The 20,176-nt window shown below is 43.1% G+C and overlaps 2 protein-coding genes across 7 annotated transcripts in view; both read left to right on the forward strand.

The window, feature by feature from the left end:
• The window catches only part of otogl (otogelin-like), a 33,823-nt gene extending 15,240 nt beyond the window's left edge, over positions 1-18,583 (forward strand). Inside the window, exons 26-57 of the mRNA XM_074633180.1 lie at positions 413-547; positions 692-838; positions 1,837-1,956; positions 2,176-2,292; positions 4,348-4,504; positions 4,694-4,720; positions 4,852-5,031; positions 5,116-5,394; positions 5,483-5,600; positions 5,693-5,772; positions 5,902-7,175; positions 8,162-8,339; positions 8,473-8,615; positions 8,705-8,728; positions 8,850-8,942; positions 9,028-9,217; positions 9,894-10,111; positions 10,484-10,625; positions 10,726-10,911; positions 11,049-11,261; positions 11,980-12,084; positions 12,216-12,323; positions 12,476-12,577; positions 12,657-12,761; positions 12,920-12,960; positions 13,071-13,134; positions 13,953-14,137; positions 14,272-14,376; positions 14,452-14,571; positions 14,821-14,866; positions 17,613-17,692; positions 17,826-18,583. Coding sequence (XP_074489281.1) covers positions 413-547; positions 692-838; positions 1,837-1,956; positions 2,176-2,292; positions 4,348-4,504; positions 4,694-4,720; positions 4,852-5,031; positions 5,116-5,394; positions 5,483-5,600; positions 5,693-5,772; positions 5,902-7,175; positions 8,162-8,339; positions 8,473-8,615; positions 8,705-8,728; positions 8,850-8,942; positions 9,028-9,217; positions 9,894-10,111; positions 10,484-10,625; positions 10,726-10,911; positions 11,049-11,261; positions 11,980-12,084; positions 12,216-12,323; positions 12,476-12,577; positions 12,657-12,761; positions 12,920-12,960; positions 13,071-13,134; positions 13,953-14,137; positions 14,272-14,376; positions 14,452-14,571; positions 14,821-14,866; positions 17,613-17,692; positions 17,826-18,026 — 5,283 coding nt within the window. The 3' untranslated portion in view covers positions 18,027-18,583. The remainder of the gene's footprint in view (positions 1-412; positions 548-691; positions 839-1,836; positions 1,957-2,175; positions 2,293-4,347; positions 4,505-4,693; positions 4,721-4,851; positions 5,032-5,115; positions 5,395-5,482; positions 5,601-5,692; positions 5,773-5,901; positions 7,176-8,161; positions 8,340-8,472; positions 8,616-8,704; positions 8,729-8,849; positions 8,943-9,027; positions 9,218-9,893; positions 10,112-10,483; positions 10,626-10,725; positions 10,912-11,048; positions 11,262-11,979; positions 12,085-12,215; positions 12,324-12,475; positions 12,578-12,656; positions 12,762-12,919; positions 12,961-13,070; positions 13,135-13,952; positions 14,138-14,271; positions 14,377-14,451; positions 14,572-14,820; positions 14,867-17,612; positions 17,693-17,825) is intronic.
• A 753-nt stretch (positions 18,584-19,336) lies between these two features.
• The window catches only part of ptprq (protein tyrosine phosphatase receptor type Q), a 50,425-nt gene continuing 49,585 nt past the window's right edge, over positions 19,337-20,176 (forward strand). For 5 of the 6 annotated variants that reach the window (XM_074633070.1, XM_074633073.1, XM_074633072.1 and 2 more), the window contains exon 1: positions 19,337-19,762. In XM_074633070.1, the coding sequence (XP_074489171.1) occupies positions 19,718-19,762 (45 nt within the window). In that variant the 5' untranslated portion in view covers positions 19,337-19,717. The remainder of the gene's footprint in view (positions 19,763-20,176) is intronic. The other variant, XM_074633076.1, reaches the window with a different exon arrangement.

Consider the following 20,176-nt stretch of genomic DNA (forward strand, 5'->3'; position numbering starts at 1 on the left):
TAGCAGCAAAGCTGTGGCGACACAAAGAGACCAGTGTTCACTTCAAACCCCAGGACTCCAGCGCTCCCAGGGATATAGAATTAGAATTAGCAGAACAGACATTCCAATACAGACCCAACAGGCCGCCGGCCGCCACTGTGCAGACCTGAAAAGAATAGGGAAGCAGGTCAAAGCTGTGTGTTAATAGCCTGGAGTTGCTTCCTTCCTCTTGTCACCTCATGCACCCAGAATGACACTGTTTCCTGAACAGGTAGAATCAAATTTCAAGTTTGAATCTATCATGTGGTATTCAGATTTTGCGTTTCTGGCTGCTGTGGCTATAGTAAAAAGGGAAATTGTGAACAAAGAAACGAAAACATTGTGCCGAAGAGACTTTCTTCCCTTCCAATATTTTGTCTTCCCCATTCACCAGAGTGCAGGAGAACCCGAGGTGTCCATTGTTGCCCAAAACAAGGACTGCTATGAGAGCGGCATTGTGTGCATGAAAATACTGGTCATTCACGTGGGACTTACCACGATCTACTTCACCGACAACTCTGGCAACCCGGTACGGACTATACACACACAGTCACGCTCCCTTTTTACCAAACAAGCTATATACCTGCGTCTCTTTTCCTTTTCAAAACTATATCAATTAAATATATCAATAAAAATCCAGTGATTTCTATCTACTTTGTTTGTCTTGCCTTAGAGTCCGTCCACTGTTGTAGGTCGAGGGTCAGAGTTCGAGCTTTGGAAAGCCGGCTACTACACTGTGGTCCACTTCTCCAATCAGGACCTGACCATCCTCTGGGACCGCAAGACAACTGTACACATTAGAGTTGGACCTCAGTGGAAGGTGAGTACATTTTGCAAATGAAAGAGTTTTTAGTGTCCTCGGTTATATTGTACATTAGGGCTGCAACTAATGATTATTCGTTATCATTAATTCATCCGAGGATTATTTTCTCCATTAATTGTTTGGTCTATAAAATGTCAGAAAATAGTGAAAAATGTCCATTCCAGTTTCTCAAAGTCCAAGATGATGTCTTTAAATGTCTTGTTTTATCAGTCCAAAACCCAAAGATATTCACTTTGGTATGATATAAAATAGAGAAAAGCAGGTAATCTCCATATTTGAGAGGCTGAAATCAGCATTTTGCATGAAAAATTACAATTAATTGATTATCAAAATAATTGGCAATTATTTTCCTGTCGATCGACTAATCGATTAGTCAACCAATCATTGCAGCTCTAATATACATAGGGATGTCAATCGATTAAAATATTTAATTGTGATTAATCACTTTTTTATTGGTTCAAAATCTACGTTAAAGGGAGATTTGTCAAGTATTTAATACTCTTATCAACATGGGACTGGGCAAATATGCTTGCTTTATGCAAATGTATGTATATATTTATTATTGGAAATTAATTAACAACACAAAACAATGACAAATATTCTCTAGAAACCCTCACAGGTACTGCATTTAGCATAAATTAATATGCTCAAATCATAATATGGCAAACTCAAGCCCAACAGGCAACAACAGCTGTCAGTGTGTCAGTGTGCTGACTTGACTATGACCCAAAACTGCATGTGATTATCATAAAGTGGGCATGTCTGTAAAGGGGAGACTCGTGGGTACCCATAGAACCCATTTCCATGCACATATCTTGAGGTCAGAGGTGAAGGGACCCCTTTGAAAATGGCCATGCCAGTTTTTCCTCGCCAAAATTTAGTGTAAGTTTGTAGCATTATTTTATGTCTTTGTATGTCTTTATGTACAGTACGTAGACTGTTATTATGAAAGGAATCCGAAAACATGGCTTAGTGTCTTTTTTTCTGTCATTTAGGGCCTTCTCAGTGGGCTCTGTGGAAATTTTGACAGTGTGACAGTGAACGATATGACCACCTCCAGCCACATGGAAGTCAATAACGCACAGACCTTTGGAGATAGCTGGGCCCTGGGACAGGTATGAGTCAGCCCAGCTCCTCTCCTCCATTGATTCTCCCCTTACCCTCTTCCCTCTTTCTGTCTTTGTGTATCTCCCACTCTTTTTACTCTTTCACTCCTCTCTAGCTCTCTGTTGCTCCTGTAATTTATGTGTGCTTGTCTCCCTCAAGTCCACTGTGATATTTAAGAGTAATCAGATACTCGATCACCTTCTGTGTGTGTGTGTTGTGTGTTTTAGTGTGAAAGCGACTATGTAGTTGAGCGACCGTGTGAAGGCGACTTGGGCAGACAGCCGTACGCCAAAAGGGAGTGTGCTCTCCTCTACAGCGATGTCTTTGCACCCTGTCACAACGTGGTGAGTGCCATTTTGATGAACACACAAATACACACCAACATAGAAAGGTTATCTTGTTAGCAGCTGGGGAGTAGGGGTTGGTGAGGGGTTATGGGAACAAACTCCTAACTGATCCCAGTGAATACACTGTTACCTTAGAGATAAATACCAAATACCACACCAGATCCAAGGCTACGCACACAAACACACACACACGCTTACAGCATATGTTTTATTACAGTTTTGTATTTCTCTATGTGGCCAGCAGATGGAGCTATGTATATATGTACAGCGTCCACCTTATAGAAACTGTAGCCAAAGATTAACACTGGAACACCCACTTGCTTACCACATTAGTCATGTAAGATCTAATTCTGGCATATTTCTTTTACAATGCCTTTGTTCTCACATGTGATGCGTTCATTTTATATTATTTGATTAGTGATGGTTTATTGTTCATACTGTTAGCATTTCTGTTGTTGAGTAGTAGTTAGTTGGTAAGTAAGTGTTGTCACTGGTTTGAGCAATAGTCCCTTCTCAATGAGAAACAGACACATTGCACATGAAGACATTGTTTATTTGCACCGTGTTAATAAATTAAGAGAGTAAGTGAATCCTGTGGTATCCTGTGGCTTTGCATTCAGCTTTTATGACTTAGTCCAGACACCGATTCGGGCTAATTTGTCACTGTCTGGCTAAAGTAAGACATCCAGTCAATTTAGAGGTGTGCACTTTGAGAAAGTGTTTCTCCTCTTTTCTACTAGAGTGTTCCTCAGAGGTATTATTTTTGTACCTTCTTTATCAGGCCAAAATAGTTTCAGGAGGGTACAAAAACAAATTGTACATGATTTATATATATGTGTGTTATTTGGCACTGTAACCCTAGCATTGAAATATTGGTACATTTATTTATAGTGTAGTGAGAAAAACATGGCCTTGTTGCACTTCACTTATCATTCTGAGTGGCAGAGAGGCCACTTTACCAGGCAGAGTTTGTTTCTTTGCTTGGGTCATTGTAGAAAAGACAGTTTTACACAAATAAATGGATCTGAAGGGGAGTAGCTGCTCTGAAGCTTTAATCTAAAAGTGCATGGATAGATGACACATTCAGAGTTTTTTCCCTTTTGAATTAAGACAAGAAGAAGTGCTACATGCCCTCAGGCTGTTCAGATTTCTTTTCAAAACAGAAGTAAGGAAAGTTTTTTTTAAAAGTTAGCCAAACGTCCCTATTTTAGTGACATTGCTGGAGTTTTCTCCATATCCTAATTGGAGAGAAAAGCACCCATCCGAGGAAGTCACTTCTAAAGCTTACTTTCTTGTGTGTCCTTGCTCTGCAAAGACACATTCAGTTTGTCTGGTTTGTTGTATAATTTGCATGATAGGACATCTCCAGAAGCCAATGTCTCTACTCAAACTCAGGGACAAGAGAGATTAAAGGTGTGACAGGAAAAGATTGTAAGAAAAGAAATAACTTGTTCTAGAGAACACAATTCAGACATCTTGCTGTTTTTTTTTTTATTGGCAGTTGACACATGCTGTTGTAAAAGTGACACACAAAATGTTTTTTTGGATTGTTCATAGCCAATATAGAAAATAAGAAAAATGTCTGAATTACCCCAGAGTACATTCTCAATAACATGACTGTATTCAATAGCAGGCCTGCTGCTCCACTCAGGATGCAGCACCCTACCTAATCAATATTTGTGCTTCTCACATCTAAACGGATAATTATACAGATTCAAGTTTTGATGGGATGAAGTGTGCTGTTATTGTGCATGTGTCAAAAACACAGAGGCCCAATTAACTTCGCCTTTGGACAGACCAACTCATTGCTGATTCATTTTGTGTGTGTGTCATAGAGCTCATCTGATCCCCTCTGCACCAGCGGTTGACCCACATTCCTTTGTCCTGATATCTCATCACTCCTACCCCGTCTGAATTATTGAAAACTACTCACCCCCTAAACAGTTTCCCCCAGCGAGATTCGCCTGGTTCACTTTATGATTGTTTGTGTGTATGTGTATATGTGTGTGTGTTTGTGTATGACCATGTATACATGTTGTGGGTACCCTCCAGGTGGACGTGGCCTGGTTCTATAGGAACTGCCTGACAGACACTTGCAACTGTAACCGTGGGGGAGACTGTGAGTGTCTCTGTACGTCCATCGCTGCCTATGCACACAAATGCTGTCAACAGGGGGTCACAATACACTGGAGATCTCCCTCTGTCTGCCGTGAGTACACACACATATACTCATAGTACTTTGGTCTACTCTGTGTCAGTCAGGGATGATGGACCTGACCCCTACTTACCTCTTTAACCCACTTTCAACAGTCCCTCTTTGCAAACACTATTTTTCATCTCAGTCACGTACTACCTCAGAGATGCTTTATAACTCCTGAACTGTCTTGATCTCTTTCAGCCTATGATTGTGAATACTATAATCAAGGTATGTATGAGTGAGCGTCGTTTTCCAGAGAGCTATTTCGTTGATTGTCGTTTCCAAACCTTGCACACTCTGATTCCCCGCTAGCTTGTCACCACACTAATTTCCTCTCTCTTTCCCTCGCCTCCCCACAGAGCTAGGCGATGGCCCATTTTCCTTGGTGAGTGTTGTTTATAATGACACCATGTTTGGAGTGAATCGCACCAGCAGCTCAGTGTTTCCTCTGGTGAGAGAGAGACCAGGGCAGTTGCCTGCCCCAGGCCTACTGTTCAACTTCATGATCACAGCAGGCTTGCAGAAGGACAGGACATCGCGTGAGCATCCACATTCACACAATTACACACTGCTACTCTTTATTTTTTGGGGGTAAATTAACCCCCATTCACTTATTTTCACAGGCGTCCCTGTGGTGTCACTGGAGTCTGCAGAGAGACCAAACTATTTCCTCGTCGTGTCAGGACGCAGCCGTCTCCAGTTGGAGCAGTGGAGTCGAGGGCCGGAGTTTAATCGCAGGGCAACCTTTATCCAGCACCAGGGGCTGTTTCTGCCAGGTCACACCTCATTCGAGCTTGTCGGCCAACCTGGAATCTTTCTGACACTGACACACACTGCTGCACGAGCTCAGAGATACGACACCTCAGAGGGCTTCAAAGCCAGCAGCAGCTTCACACTGGAGGGTCAGAAACACATGCATGTACCCAACACACACGTACACAAAAACATAAAAAACTAACTAATCAGGTGTTTTTTCCTCTCCTCTGGCAGAGAGCAGTTTTGTGATACCTTACCGTATGATGTGTGAGTGGCGCTACAAGTCCTGTGCTAGCCCTTGTGTCCACACGTGCAGTGACCCAGACGCCACCCGCTGCCAGTTCCTGCCTCCGTAAGAGGCTTCGCTCATTAAAAGCACTCGTTATACAATCAACATAATCAATGCTGTTGCTTAGGTGCTGAAATAGTTTCTGTATGTTGCAGTGTGGAAGGCTGCTTCCCACGTTGTCCCAAGAGCATGGTCCTTGATGAGGTCACAAGAAGATGTGTCTACACAGAGGACTGTGAGTACAACGGATGAGTGTTTTGCCATTGAAAAGTTATGCATGATGCATACATATATTATTTACTTTAATGTATTTTTTTTAAATAGATACAAAATATGTGCTTACAATATTTATCATCTGTACTAGGTGTGTCCCTTCCCCCAACTCCAACACCCTTTGCATATGTGACGCGGTCCAACTTAACTACTACAGCGCCACCAACAACTTCAACTACAACCACAACAACCACTACGACTACTACGACCACAAGGCCGAGAACCACAACCACCACTGCGACTACTACGACCAGAAGGCCTAGAACCACAACCACCACTGCGACTACTACGACCAGAAGGCCGAGAACCACAACCACCACTGCGACTACTACGACCAGAAGGCCTAGAACCACAACCACCACTGCGACTACTACGACCAGAAGGCCGAGAACCACAACCACCACTGCGACTACTACGACCAGAAGGCCGAGAACCACAACCACCACTGCGACTACTACGACCAGAAGGCCTAGAACCACAACCACCACTGCGACTACTACGACCAGAAGGCCTAGAACCACAACCACCACTACTACCCCATCCACTACATCCACTACCACAACCCCCACCGCCACCACCAGAGCAACTGCTACCTCCTCCCCTACTGTCAGGCCCACAACCACCACTACCACTCCCAGTACAACATCAGCCGCTGAGCGTGTGACCACTCCGCTCACCCCGTCTCCATATACAGTTGTTCCTGCTCCTCCCACCACTATTGTTTCTACCACTCTCACTCCTTCACCCCCGCCAGAGCCGACCACTCTCAGCACGACTGAGATGACCCCCACTCCAACTACGGTAACCACGGGGGTCCCTATAACCACCTCCACCACAGCCGTGCCCTCCATTGTAACCCCTGAGGCTACTACAGTCACCTCCACTTCTTCTCTTCCGTCCCCTACCACTCTTTCTTCCACCACCTCGCCCTCAACTACTACCTCCACCACCGTTACCACACCGTCAACACCATCGCCAACATCGCCAACATCGCCAACATCGCCAACATCGCCAACATCCCTAGTAACTTCCACCCCACCTCGTCCAACCTCCCCCTCCATACAGCCGCCACCCACCGCAGCCGTCACAACTGCCCCCACCTCCACAACTTCTGTCCCTGAAACCACCACAGAAACCACGACCACTCCTCAGCCTACACCCGCGGATACAACCATCGCCATAGAGACCACCACCCCAACAGACATCTCAACAGTTGTTGCGACAACCCCAGCACCATTTCCTACAACCATCGAGTCCACTACTGAGCAGATAACCACAGAAATAATCCCAAGCCCTGACACCTCTCCTATAACACAGGAAGCATCAACCAGACATCCTTTCATCATGCCCACTACTCATTGCACAGTGAGTGTTACACTTGCACACAAACACCTAGAAGATACATTTGTGTCTTGAACTTGATAAAAGGGGACAGTTATGCCGAGTTTATTATGTAATTGATTACTTACATGAATGGATTTACTTACAGTTAGGGCTGCACAATTAATCGAAACTTTATCGAAATCGCAATGTGGCCTACTGCAATTTTCAAATCGCAGGAGCAATATTTGTTAAAGGCGAAATGTATGTCAAAATACCATTTTAAATTAAATATAGTTGTGTCACAACAATCACATCATAATTCACGTTTTTAATGTTTTACAATATAAATGAGAATAATTATGTACAAATAATCATTCCCTCTAATTTCGCAAATCATATCACAATTGCAAGATATTTTTTCTAAATCTTTCAGCCCTACCTACAGTGGTTTAAAGTGATTATTTCATTATCTATAGGCCTGTTTCACAGCAAACATTTTGACTAGTCATAGTATGAAAAGCACAGGCGTTACTAATAATATTAATGGCTCTGTACGGTTCAAGTGTCCCAGCATTAATAATACCAGGACCTTGAAACTGAAGCAGCTAAATGAAATTCACACCGGGGGAGTTTTCTTCGTGTGATTAATTCACATGTCATTAATCACAGGCAAGTAATTCGCATTTTCGTGTTACTTATTCGTCACGCCCCTGGTGTATAAAGGATTTTAGAAGTGTAGGACAAATTATGAAATGCTTTTTGTGCCACTTACAGAAATATTAGTATAAACATTACACCGTACACTTTTTAGATCAATATGCATACTATTACAATGTGAATGAAGCCATAATATATCTGTATGTACAGGTAGGCACTACTGTGTGTAATAATGGGTGAATATCGAGACTTGGAAAAACAGATTATTGTATAGAAATGCAAATGTTTGTGTTTGCTGATGCAAAAAAAAAGTCTGCAGATGTCTATGAAGGAGTGCTGTGACATGTAAACATGCCTTATTGTTCCTATAGCCTCCGTACTCCTACCGCATCGATGAGTGTGCTGAGCTGATCTGTTTCAATGGAGAGCTGCTTCTTCACAACTCCTCTCTACACTGTCGCTACAACACCACCCAGCCCCAGTGCAGTCTGCTGGGCCTGCCCATCCTCATCAACACAGATGCCTGCTGCCCACTGTGGCAGTGCCCCTGTAAGTTTGGTTGTTTACGTTAAAAATCTGATTTCCCCAGTGAATCAGGAAATAGGCAGGTGTAGGTATTAGACTCCGTAGAATCGTTTGCTGCAATGATCTTGATTTTATTGATACAATTTGCTTTTGCCAGGTCGCTGCACTGTGATGTCAGACCTGCGTGTCATCACATTTGATGGCAACAACGTGGCCTTGTACGATAACGGCTCCTACATCCTGGTTAACCTGCCTGGAGAGACTATTATTGGCACCGTGGAGAAATGTCCGACCAGCCAGGTAACGTACAAAGAATAAAACATGAACTGTATCATAAGACATCTGAAAACTATATATTTTTTTGTGAAATGTTTTGTTTTTCTTTGTAGAGTGTAAACTCCATCAGACGAACTGTGAGTACAGTCTCTTCTCCCCCTTTCATTCATTGTGTTTGCATCAAAAAATCAAAAGCTGTTATTCATTCAATAAATATTATTTTGTATCATTACCTTCTCTAATTTCACTCCCCTACAGAGTCCTACAGGTGGAACATCTGGTCTGTGTTTTAAAAAGCTGAACATTACTACCTCCTCCTACAGAATCATTATTAACCGACTGGATCGCACGGTGAGTTTCTTTACCTAATTCACTGCCAAGACTTCAACTTATCCCAAGTAATTAATATGGTTCTTTTGTGTCCATCCGTCTCTAGGTGACGGTAAACTACAGACCTGCTAGACTTCCATACTCCCGTCACGCTCTCTACGTGGAAGACACAGGCAGCATGTACCTGATCCACACACCTGGCGGGGTCAGCATACAATGGTATCACAGCACTGGCATCATGGTGCTGCAGTACATCGCTCCTTATAATGCGTCTGTGCCCACTCGAGGCCTCTGTGGTGAGTCCACACAAACACGCCGGCTTTGACTACATCAGCGCCAGCCTCATTTATCTAAGTGTTAGCTATCAGCACCTAGAGGCTTAATGTCTAAACAGCAGCATCGCTCTGACTTGAGTCATAATGGGATATGACAATTTGAGATGTTGAGAGCCATTTGGTTTGATTAAGCAGTTTCACACACACATTTTTCTAGGGCTGTACCAAATAGTTTGAAGCATCAAAGCTTCGTTCTCTCTCGCTCTCTCAAACACACACACACACACACACACACACACACACACACACACACACACACACACACACACAGCGAACGCCGTGGCACTCAGTCCTCAGTCCGCACTTACATGTATTTATGTTGACAAAACTGACTTTATTCATTAAAGAAAGTTGATTTAATAAAAAAGAATTCAATCTAATTAATCACTTTATCCAAATTGAGGATTTTGTTCAGAGGATTTTTTTTAATAGGTTGATGAAATCATAAAATATGACAGTAGACATTCAAAGTTTCATTTGAATACTGCAATCGAAGCTTTGAATGTAAAAAAAAAAAATATATTTGGTAAACCCCTTCATTTGTCACATATATACTGGTACATTGCTCAATAAACAAGCAGCAATATAACTCACACACACACACTTACACCAAACATCTGTCTGCCTGTTATGTCAGGTTGTTGTGATGGGAACCCAGAAGATGACCTGAAGCTGCCCAATGGTACGGTGGTCAGAGAGGTGGGAGACATGGGGCTCTTCCTGCAGGCATGGAGAGTCCACACCACGGATGAAACCGAACACACGCGCAGAGTCGGAGAGAACTGCACCATCGAGGACTGCTCCACCTGTCTCTCCATGCTCCGCCAGAGAGCATTCATGCCATGCCACAGCAAGGTAGCTACAGTAGTGACACAGCATTTTACAAGCTTGGTCGTGTTGAGTTACTTTTGCCATGACTTCAGTACTAAAAAGATAAGTCGATTAATTGATGAGTCGATGAAGAAAAACATAATCACACTCTGGTTCCAGCTTTGTCTCTATTTTAAATCCTTGTGAATTTAATGTCTTTGGGTTTTGAACTGTTGGTCGGATAAAACAAGCTATTTGACAACGTCACTGTATGAAACTGTGATTGCCATTTTGAACCTTTTTTCTAACATTTTAAAGACCATTAATTGTGCAATCTAAATAAAATCAACAGGTTGATAATGAAAATAATCATTAGTTGGAGCCCTACATGACTTTGGCCTGGTTGTGCGTTTGCAGGTCGCTCCGGAGCAGTTCTGCGACATCATGTGGGCAGGGGACCTGCACTACAAGGATCACCAGTGTGACTTTCTGGCGGCGTACGTGGCGGTCTGCTACACACATCAAGTCTGCATCAGCTGGAGACGACACAACTTCTGCCGTAAGGAGACACGGGCAAAGAAATGACACACACGTAGGCAGATGTACTCATTTGTGTTTCTCATTTGCTCATGCATTGCTAAGTGCCTGTCATCCCGTAGCATTGCGGTGTCCCCCCGGCAAGGAGTATCAGCCATGTGTGAGCACCTGCGCTAGCCGCACCTGTCTGAACAGAGAGTACTACGAGGAGACCACCTGCTCCTTCATCAGAGAGGAGTGTGTGTGCCGCAGTGGAACCATCCTGCACCGCGCTGACTCCCCTTACTGTGTAACTGAGGATCGCTGTGGTGAGTGACAGAGTAATTACATGCCTTTGTGATGAAAACTGCAATGTCAGAGAGTCAGAATCGGTTTTGGACTGTACAATACTCCTGGACTCACATATATGTATATGTGTATTTACTTCTGGTTCTGATGTATCCAGTGTGCACAGATAATGAGGGTAACCCCCGGGCCCCGGGCGAGGTGTGGAATGGCTCTGCTCGCAGCTGCTGTCTGTACAAGTGTGTGGAGAATGGCTCTGTGGTGGCTGTGGAGCCAGAATGCAACTCTGTCCCTACACCGCTGTGTGAGAGGGAGGGAGAGTATGTGCTGGATGTGTTGCAAGAAGGAGCCTGCTGCCCAAAGAAGATCTGTGGTGAGTTTAAAGATTAGGTTATTCTTTGCCAAACAAAGCGTCTGATCCAAATACGAACTTCTGGAGATTGTATTCGATAGATGGTGGTTTAATCTTTTCCCTTCGTTCTACCTTTAAGTCTCACCCTTTATTGTAATATTATATTGCTGATGTTGAAAAACGAAAAGCGATTTCAGAGAGAAGCAGAGAGAAGGGTCCACAAGATGTGTTTGAAGGACATATCAGGATGTCAAACTGATTCAGCAGCGAAAACAGGTTAAAAAGATAAAGATAGAAGTGTAAAAGTGAACCACCACATTCACTGTTACAATCACTAAAAAGCAGAATGTGTATACAGTACATTCAGTATACCTTCAGTAGCTTGCATAGCATAGAAGAGCTAACACTAGTAAATTATGTGCTAAGTTAGCTCAACAGATTTTTATGTAGAAACATTAATTTTTAGAAACATATGTGTCACCTCTCTGGTTAACAAGTATCACTACTGCATGTGCCCCAGGCACAACATTTATCCATGACTAGCTCAAAATCCACTAAACCATCCTGAAAATGAAGAAAATCTGAAACGATTGCATACGAGGGGTTCGAGGGGCGGGACTTAGCGAAGGGTCAATTCTGTTGCTATCCAGTATCCCCAAATACCTCTAATTTCAGAGACCAAAAATCGTAACATTTCAGTGAACATATGACCCTTTAAATGATCTCTCCTCCTTGTCAGAGTGCAACATGACCATCTGTGACAGCGAAGCTCCACCTTGTGATAATGGAAACAGGCTCGTGATTGGTTACAGCGCTCTGTCGTGCTGCCCCGAGTACAGATGCGGTGAAAACATTTTTTCATTTCTCCACTCTTTCCTGTAAAGTTTTCCGACATGTTGTAAACTCTGTTTAATGTGATATTTGGCTTGAACTTTTACTTCCACTAAACACTTTGCTGTGACTGGTCTTTCTCAGAGTGTGACCCCATGGCATGCCCTCCTGTGTCTGCCCCCAACTGCAGGGAAGATCAGTTCCTAGTGGAGGTCAGGGGGGCGAAATCCTGCTGCTACTCTTACTTGTGTGGTAAGTTTTAATTGGGGTTCACATGTCAGTCTAAAACTGAAATCAGAAGTCTTTGGTGGGAGGTTGACCATCTGCTATGTCTCCATCTTTGGCACCTCCATCAATTACAGCAACAAAACTGAATTTGCGGTTTGTTTTTTCTGTCTGAGCAGTGTGTGAGTCGTGTATTGAACCCATTCCAACTTGTTCGCATGGAGAAATTCTGGCTGTGGATCTAAACACCACCAACAGCTGCTGTCCGCAGTACCATTGTGGTAAGTGTGTGTATATATGTGTGTGTTTTTGTGTCTGTGTCTTCAAAGTCATGTTTGTACTTTCTCCCATGTGTTGCAGTGTGTGATGTCAACCTGTGCCCTGGATCATTTGTGACCTGTGCACCTGGTCTCTCTTTGGTTCAAACTGCTGTCCCTGGACATTGCTGCCCGCAGCACAACTGCGGTACACACTCAAAAACACTCACATACCCACATATACATCCTGTTTGTTGCCGGTGTGTGTTGAGTTGATGATTGGATTAATCTTAAGTTGTTATGCCTGTCACGTACTTGCGTAAACTTCACGCCACCTCTCTTTTTAACTTTCTCTGTCACTCCCAGAATGCCAATGTGAGGACAGCTCTCTCCCCATCTGTCAGGTGGTAAGTCAGCAAAAAAGCAGCATCACAAGTCACTCTGTAATCAGGTCTTTGCTTGAAGGAAGAAAAAGTGAGAAAATTCAGTGAAGTCAGCAGTCTTGTTTTTCTCTCAGGGGGAAGTGCTGGTCGAGGTTCCAGACAGCAGAACCAACTGTGGCTGTCCTCAGCATACATGCCGTATGTGTAACGCAAGCATGAAAGCACACAGACACACAACTGACACTAGTGTGACAACTGACATGCTGTACACCTGGGGTGGCCAAACTATGGCCCGCGGGCCAACTGCAGCCTGCTGCCCAGGAAATGGCTTGAGCATATTTTTTATAAATTACAATGTATGTACATTGCACACCCTGGTTTAAACACTATATGTTGACTAAGTTCAGTGAAACTATCTCCATCTTAATATTACAGATTTACATCTTACATTTACATTTGCATCGTAATCTATTAAATGGATGTTTAGGTCATGAACAGAAACCAATATTTGACAAGTTCTCCCTGTTTTAACTTTACTTATTTACAGATTTACACATAACATCATAATATTTTGAGTGGACAATTAGGCCATGCACTGTATTAGAGTTTTGAATTGAATAGTATTGAATAGGGGCACACCAATGTAATTGGTAATTGTACTGCAATGTCAAACATTAAACTGTTTAGTAGTGTTGCGTTATTTTGATAGAATTTTAATTTTCTATAGCACATGGGGTTTTCTGGTATGGAAAAACTGATTTTCTTGCATTGTAACAGGCTGAAAACGAAGCATTTACTATTGTTTGGCTCATGACTCGTGACTATTTTTCTGTATGTGGCCCACAATCAAAAATGTTTGGCCACCCCTGTTGTAGAGATCGTTTCATCTACTGCTTCACACTGCCCGATCTCCAGGCTCCCTGGCTCCTTCATATTTACCATGAAAAAAGTTTTTTATTTGTCACTTACGGTATGGTATGATTATTTATCCTATGTTTTTGTGTGTGTGTGTGTAGAGAAGGCAGAGGTGTGTCTTTTCCAAGGGGTAACAGTGCTGGGCCCAGGCCAGTCTCTGGTTCAGTACTTTGAAGGAGTAGAAGACTTGTGTTACACTGTCCACTGCCTGCATCACAAAGATCCAGACTCTGGTTTCTACGCCATGGAAATAACCTCCATCAACTGCTCCCAAAAATGTGGGCCAGTACGTATCCAACACATTTAACGCAATTTGATGGATCGCATAGTCACTGTGAGAAGCATTTCTCTGATTTCATCATGCCGTGCCTCATCCACTTGTCTTCCCTTCTGCATCTTGTACTCATCCTTCACTTCTAGCACCAGGTGTACGTAACGTCCACGGACCCTCAGGTGTGCTGCGGCTCCTGTAAAAATGTCTCCTGTACTTTCACCAACGAAAACGGGACAATGGAGCTTTTCGCTGTAAGAACAAACACATCCACATGTGCTCAATGCTCCGCTCTTTGAGCAGTATTGATTCTGATTGTGTGTGTGCAGGCAGGGAGTTCCTGGGTGGAGAACTGCACTCGTTTCGACTGCATGGAAACAACAGTGGGAGCGGTGATACTTGCTTCTGGGGTTGTTTGCCCACCTTTCAATGACACAGAGTGTGTTCAGGTCAGGACCTGTAAATTTACTATATATCTGAATTTAAGGTTAAACTCTTTAAGACACTTGCTGTTTACATCAGTCCCATTTATAACCTGTGTAATGCACAATAATAGTTTATAAACGTAGATGCACTATACACTCACATTTTACGTAACATACATAAGGCTAATTGATTGGTGCAGCCATATTATGTATTAAAATGTTTATTTTGTGTTGCCCTTTAACTAGTTTCTCGTCTTACTCTTCTTCTTGCAGAATGGCGGTGTGGTTCAGAGCTATGTGGACGGTTGCTGCAGGACATGTGAGTTTCCATATTTATTTGATGCTGCTGGTAACGCTTTGAGCTGTCAATCAGAGGGGTGAGCGGCGCCTTGTTGCCTTGCAGTGGATGGGCTTATTGGCTGAGTGGTTGGGGGTGTGGCCTGTTGTATAGGGTGGAGATAAAGCCTGTTGTTGGCCTATCATTACATTTCCCAAAATCCCTGGCTTTCCCAGTTTGTACCCAAATCTTCTGTTGACTTATACAAGAGGAAATAATAATTTAAAAATTAAATAAAATGATGAAATATGACAACATTTAATATAATTAGTAAGACCTATGAACTGTTCTTCATGTCGACTTTACAAAATGATATTGAGTAATAAGACATTTCTAAGTGTGGATAAAAGCTTTAATAAACATGCAGTGGTGATATTTTTCTCTCTCTGTGGATTCGGCATTGCAGCCTCGCCCGCTTGCCCGCTTTTGCAGCGACCTTGCAGTTTGGCCAATCAGGTTGCTCCACAGTGAGTGTTTTACCAATGAGGATGCGAGATGGTGCAGGGGTTAGAGTTTGCCCTGCTGAGCTGCTCTTTGTAGTACATCAAATGACTGAGTTCCTTGGCTGGCTGCCCGGAGTGGCCCAAAAAAGAAGTGAAACCCACGTGCATGCCAGCTGCACTGATTCCATCCTCTGTGTGTTTGTATGTGACGCTGAACTGTGTTTTCTGAACCAAACGTAACCTTGTGTGTGTTCTCATGTGATCCTGACGATGCTCCTAGGTTCTGGAGTGGGTGTTTTACCGTTTACCGTTAATCCCGTAACCCCCACTGGTAGTACTAACTGTGACACAGGTACCACCATCATGCACTTTCCCACTGACAATGATTCTTTGGCATCCAGTGACTCATTCACTTGCACTTTCAAGCTTTGTGTGAATGTGAATCTTTTGTCTAATCTGTTGTTTTGTCTTTTCACTTTCTTCCTCTCACTGGTTAAAGGTAACAGTGTGTAACATTTCGGGGATCTATTTGCAGAAATGGAATATAATATTCATAACTATGTCTTCATTTGTGTATAATCACCTGAAACTAAGAATCTTGTTTTCATTAGCTTAGAATGAGCCCTTCATATCTATATAGGGAGCGGGTCCTCTTCACGGAGTCCGCCATGTTGCTCTGCCATGTTTCTACAGTAGCCCAGAACGGACAAACCAAACACTGGCTCTAGAGAGAACCTTTCACGTTTTTACGTTACCTGAAGACTACCGTAGTTCTCCGACACACTTGTGAAACTGCAGTAACGTGAGCTGCAGAGTGCAAAACCGTGATACCGCCAGCCGCCGTCTGACTTCCGTTGCTCCTAAAATTGTGTCATTATGGTAAGGATGACCTCTGAGCGAGGCGAACGGCGTTAGCACGGTTTTGCACTTGGCGGCTCACGTTACAGTAGTCTTGGAAAAGGGAGGAGTGAGGGGAGGGGTACTCAGTTGGTTGCAATCTGCAAACACACCACTAGATGCCGCCAAATCCTACACACTGTCCCTTTAACCCCCAAAACACACTACAACACGAACAACATCTAACCTTGCATAAATCTCTAGTGCGAAAAACCATCCATCAGACAATATGCAGTGTTGAATATAATAGAGAAGGCTTTATCAAATCAAAGTGTTGACGCCAGTTGTGAAACATAATAAGCTCCAGTGTTACACATTCATCCATTAAGAAAAAGCTGGAGTTCATGTACTCTTCTCCTACATTCCAGCCCTACTAAGAATCCTTTTGTCCAGCTGTGATTGGCTTAAAAGTGAGGTTGAGTTTAGAGCCAGATCTCTGCTGTGAGAACTGTGCCCTCCCGTCACTCAACTGTCAATCAAAACAAGCTCCTACTGCTGGGCAACAAAGAGCCCGGCTCAATAGACCTTTCAGGGTTGTGTGAGTGACAGATCTCTGCGGTAAAATGATCAAAGAGTGTGTTTGTGTGTGAGCATGTTTATCAGTGTGTGTGTGTGTGTGTGTGTGTGTGTGTGTGTGTGTGTGTGTGTGTGTGTGCATTTCTTTGTGAATGTTTGAACTTGCATTTTCATGTTTTCTGCTGTTAAAGCTGAAGTCGGTAACTTTGAGCAAATATGAAAAGTTATTTTTAGAAAACAAAATTACATTAAAGCTGCAGTCGGGAACTTTGCAAATATGATAAATATATATTTTTATGAAACACTGACTATATACTGACAGTAGTGCATCAGACAGATTATCTGAAAAAAAATCATGTTCCTCTGTGTCCTCCTGTGCTCCTAATGGCATTTGAAAGATTTCATAGCGCCGAAGGAAAACAACCAATTAGAGCCGAGGAGTGTCTACAGCAGCTGTCAATCATCAATATTCTTTTACTGTACATTTGAGGAGAGAAATAGGCATCACAATAACAGAATATTGATTCATATTTGATCAGCGCTGCCTAGTTTGACCGTTTGGTCGGAGTTTGCCAGATTTGCGAGCAGTGATTGACAGCTGCTGTAGAGACTCCGCGGCTCTGATTGGTTGTTTTTGTTCGGGCGCAGTACAATCTTGTAAATGCTATTAGGAGCAGAGGAGGACACAGAGGAACAGGATTTTTTTTCAGATTATCTGTCATGCACTACTGTCAGGACATAGTTAGTGTTTCATAAAAATAACTTTTTTTTATCATATTTGCAAAGTTCCCGACTGCAGCTTTAATGTCATTTATTGTTATTTCTGAGTGTTACTCTGTGTGTGCATCTTATTTCTGTGTGAACGTGTGTAGGTAAAGAGGATGGTAAGACATGCAAACGTGTGGCCATTCGAACTACCATTAGAAAAGATGACTGCAGGAGCAACGCACCGGTGAGAGAAGAGAGAGACATGTTAACTAGATGAGGAGGCAGAAACAAAATTATTATTATTATAAAAAAACACACACAATCATGCATTTCCTTATGCCTCCTCCTGTCCTCATCCTGTCTCCCTCCTCTTACAGGTAACAGTCTATTCTTGTGATGGGAAATGCCCGTCTGCCACCATATTCAACTTTAACATCAACAGTCACGCCCGGTTCTGTAAGTGCTGCCGCGAGAGTGGACTGCAAACCCGCTCCGTCACGCTTTACTGCTCTCGCAACGCCACAGTCGTGGAGTACAACTTCCAGGAGCCTCTGGACTGTTCCTGCCAGTGGAACTAAAAACACAGTCCAGGCAGAAAAATGACTGAGAGAGAATGTATGAATGAAGGGATAAATCCGATTTTTACAGTATGAACAAGCATGAAAACCAGCCATGTTTCATTTTATTTGTCACCATAGTACACTTTACAACACTGACCCTGAGTCGTAGTTGTAACTTAAAAGTAACTGATGTAAGTGGGAGATTGTTTTTAAGTAGTTTTGTCTGCATATTAGTCTTTATTTTCTTGAAGAACTGCTGTGCCAACCCAGTCAGCTTTCTAGTGCTTTCAAGTGGTGGTACGATGCCATTAGCCTCTTATCCTACTGTATATTAACAATTAATATCATATTGACACAGTTGTTGTTGCATTTTTTATATCCGCTGTTGGGTTTCAAATACTGTATATGCATTTTGGTTTGTCTTAGGAGATAAAAGTAGCCTTTGTACAAATGAAAGTGTTGTGCTAAGCTGTGTTTTCCTTAGAAAAGTTTAACGAGTTTCTAAAATGTGACCCTTGCGCTCTTTGTAGTTTCTGTATTTTGAAGTAAAGTAGGGGAATAAAAGATTTAACAGTGTCTTTTTCTGAATTATTGCAAGACTGACTGTCCTCATGACCTGCAATGTGTCCTTTTAACTCACCCTTCGAGTTTTCTCTTTTATTTCTTTTTATTTTGAGTCTCAAACCCTTATTAAACGCACCCTGATTGCTGATCCTGATTCAGCATTTTGTAGTGCTGACATGTGTTTGTGCTTCACCACTAGAGGTTTATTGCTGCGTGGGAGTCTCCTCTTCATAACAGAACCCCCTCAGTGGACTCAGCTCCCTGTCTGTCAATCATTTCTCCCTTTCACATTCCTGTCATTCCACATGGGCCAGCGCTTCCACCACACCCCACGCCCGAGCCAAAACCATTCTCACCGCTGTACTGTTATGAACAATTTGGAGCTGCATGCTTATTTTAGAGGTTATGAAAACAACAATGTCTGCTGCTGTGACAGACTTGGCTGACTGTTGGTCATCCCGAAGGCATGAAGCTGGTGGCTTTGCCCTGCAGTGAGCACATCTCAATTTCCCCCCTCAAAGCCCCAGCACATCTCTCTCTTATCCCTCTCCTCTTCCCCTCAGTATGCCCCACATCCCCAGCCTCCCCACCAGCTCTGGAGTGGCCATGTGCCCAGGGGTTGCCATGGTGAACTGCTCTTATCCCAACAAAGAGGCAGAGCAAATTGGGTTGAACTCATACATCCACGATTTCTCTCTCTCTCTCTCTCTCTCTCTCTCTCTCTCTCTGTTGCTCCTTCACATAAAGGCTTGCTTCTCGAGGGAAACAGCCATTGCGCGCTTAATTCAAAGTCCAGCCTCTGTGCGTAAAACTGAAGTTAAAACAAGGAGAGATTTCCCCAGGATTTAACATAGCTATGTAATGAAAAAGTTACAAACGGTTAATAGCTTCTTCTTTATTTTACGCTCAGCTGTGCGTCAGCGAGCCAAAATAGTTTGGGGCTTGGGACTTTCCACAACTATGTTTACGCACAGGGGAAGCGTCTTGGGTTCATTCATGAGTCTATACCAATGGCTGAAAGCACAGCTCAGGATCTGCTGTTTCTCTTGCCTTGGAAGCATGCTGTGGACGTGACTGTATGTACCCAGGTGGATCAGTGACAGCTGGAAGATATGCTTGATTGATGGGATGGAGTGACATTTCCAATGGGTGGAACAGAGCATCTGTGGGTACTTGCTAGTTTATGCCAGGTAAGAGAAAACACTTCCTGCAACACTTTCAGTTCTCTGTAAAGCTTGAATTCAATAATGCTTATTTATCTTCACAGGTGTATTGTAATTATATTTAAAGGTGCTGAATTAGATATTCAGAGCATTAATATAGCAGTAAACATGTGTGTTGTAATCCATGCAGCCTCTTTGTGTTTTGTTTACATATCCGGACGGTTGCCCGTGCATGTTACACAAGCACTGTCTAGCATGAAGGCAATCCCTCTTAAGGTATTCAGGATTTTTTGTTTCTGTTGGTGCCTTCAAATGAAACTGAGCTTGTGTTTACAACATGGGAATCGTGTATGCTTGGCGTTCAAGTGGTTAAGTCGTGAGAACACAGCTATTGCTGTCTAGAAGCCACAGAGGCTAACAGTTTAGCAAGCTAGCAAGTGG

Source organism: Sebastes fasciatus, chromosome 4, assembly GCF_043250625.1.
Source record: "Sebastes fasciatus isolate fSebFas1 chromosome 4, fSebFas1.pri, whole genome shotgun sequence".
Lineage (NCBI taxonomy): Eukaryota > Metazoa > Chordata > Actinopteri > Perciformes > Sebastidae > Sebastes > Sebastes fasciatus.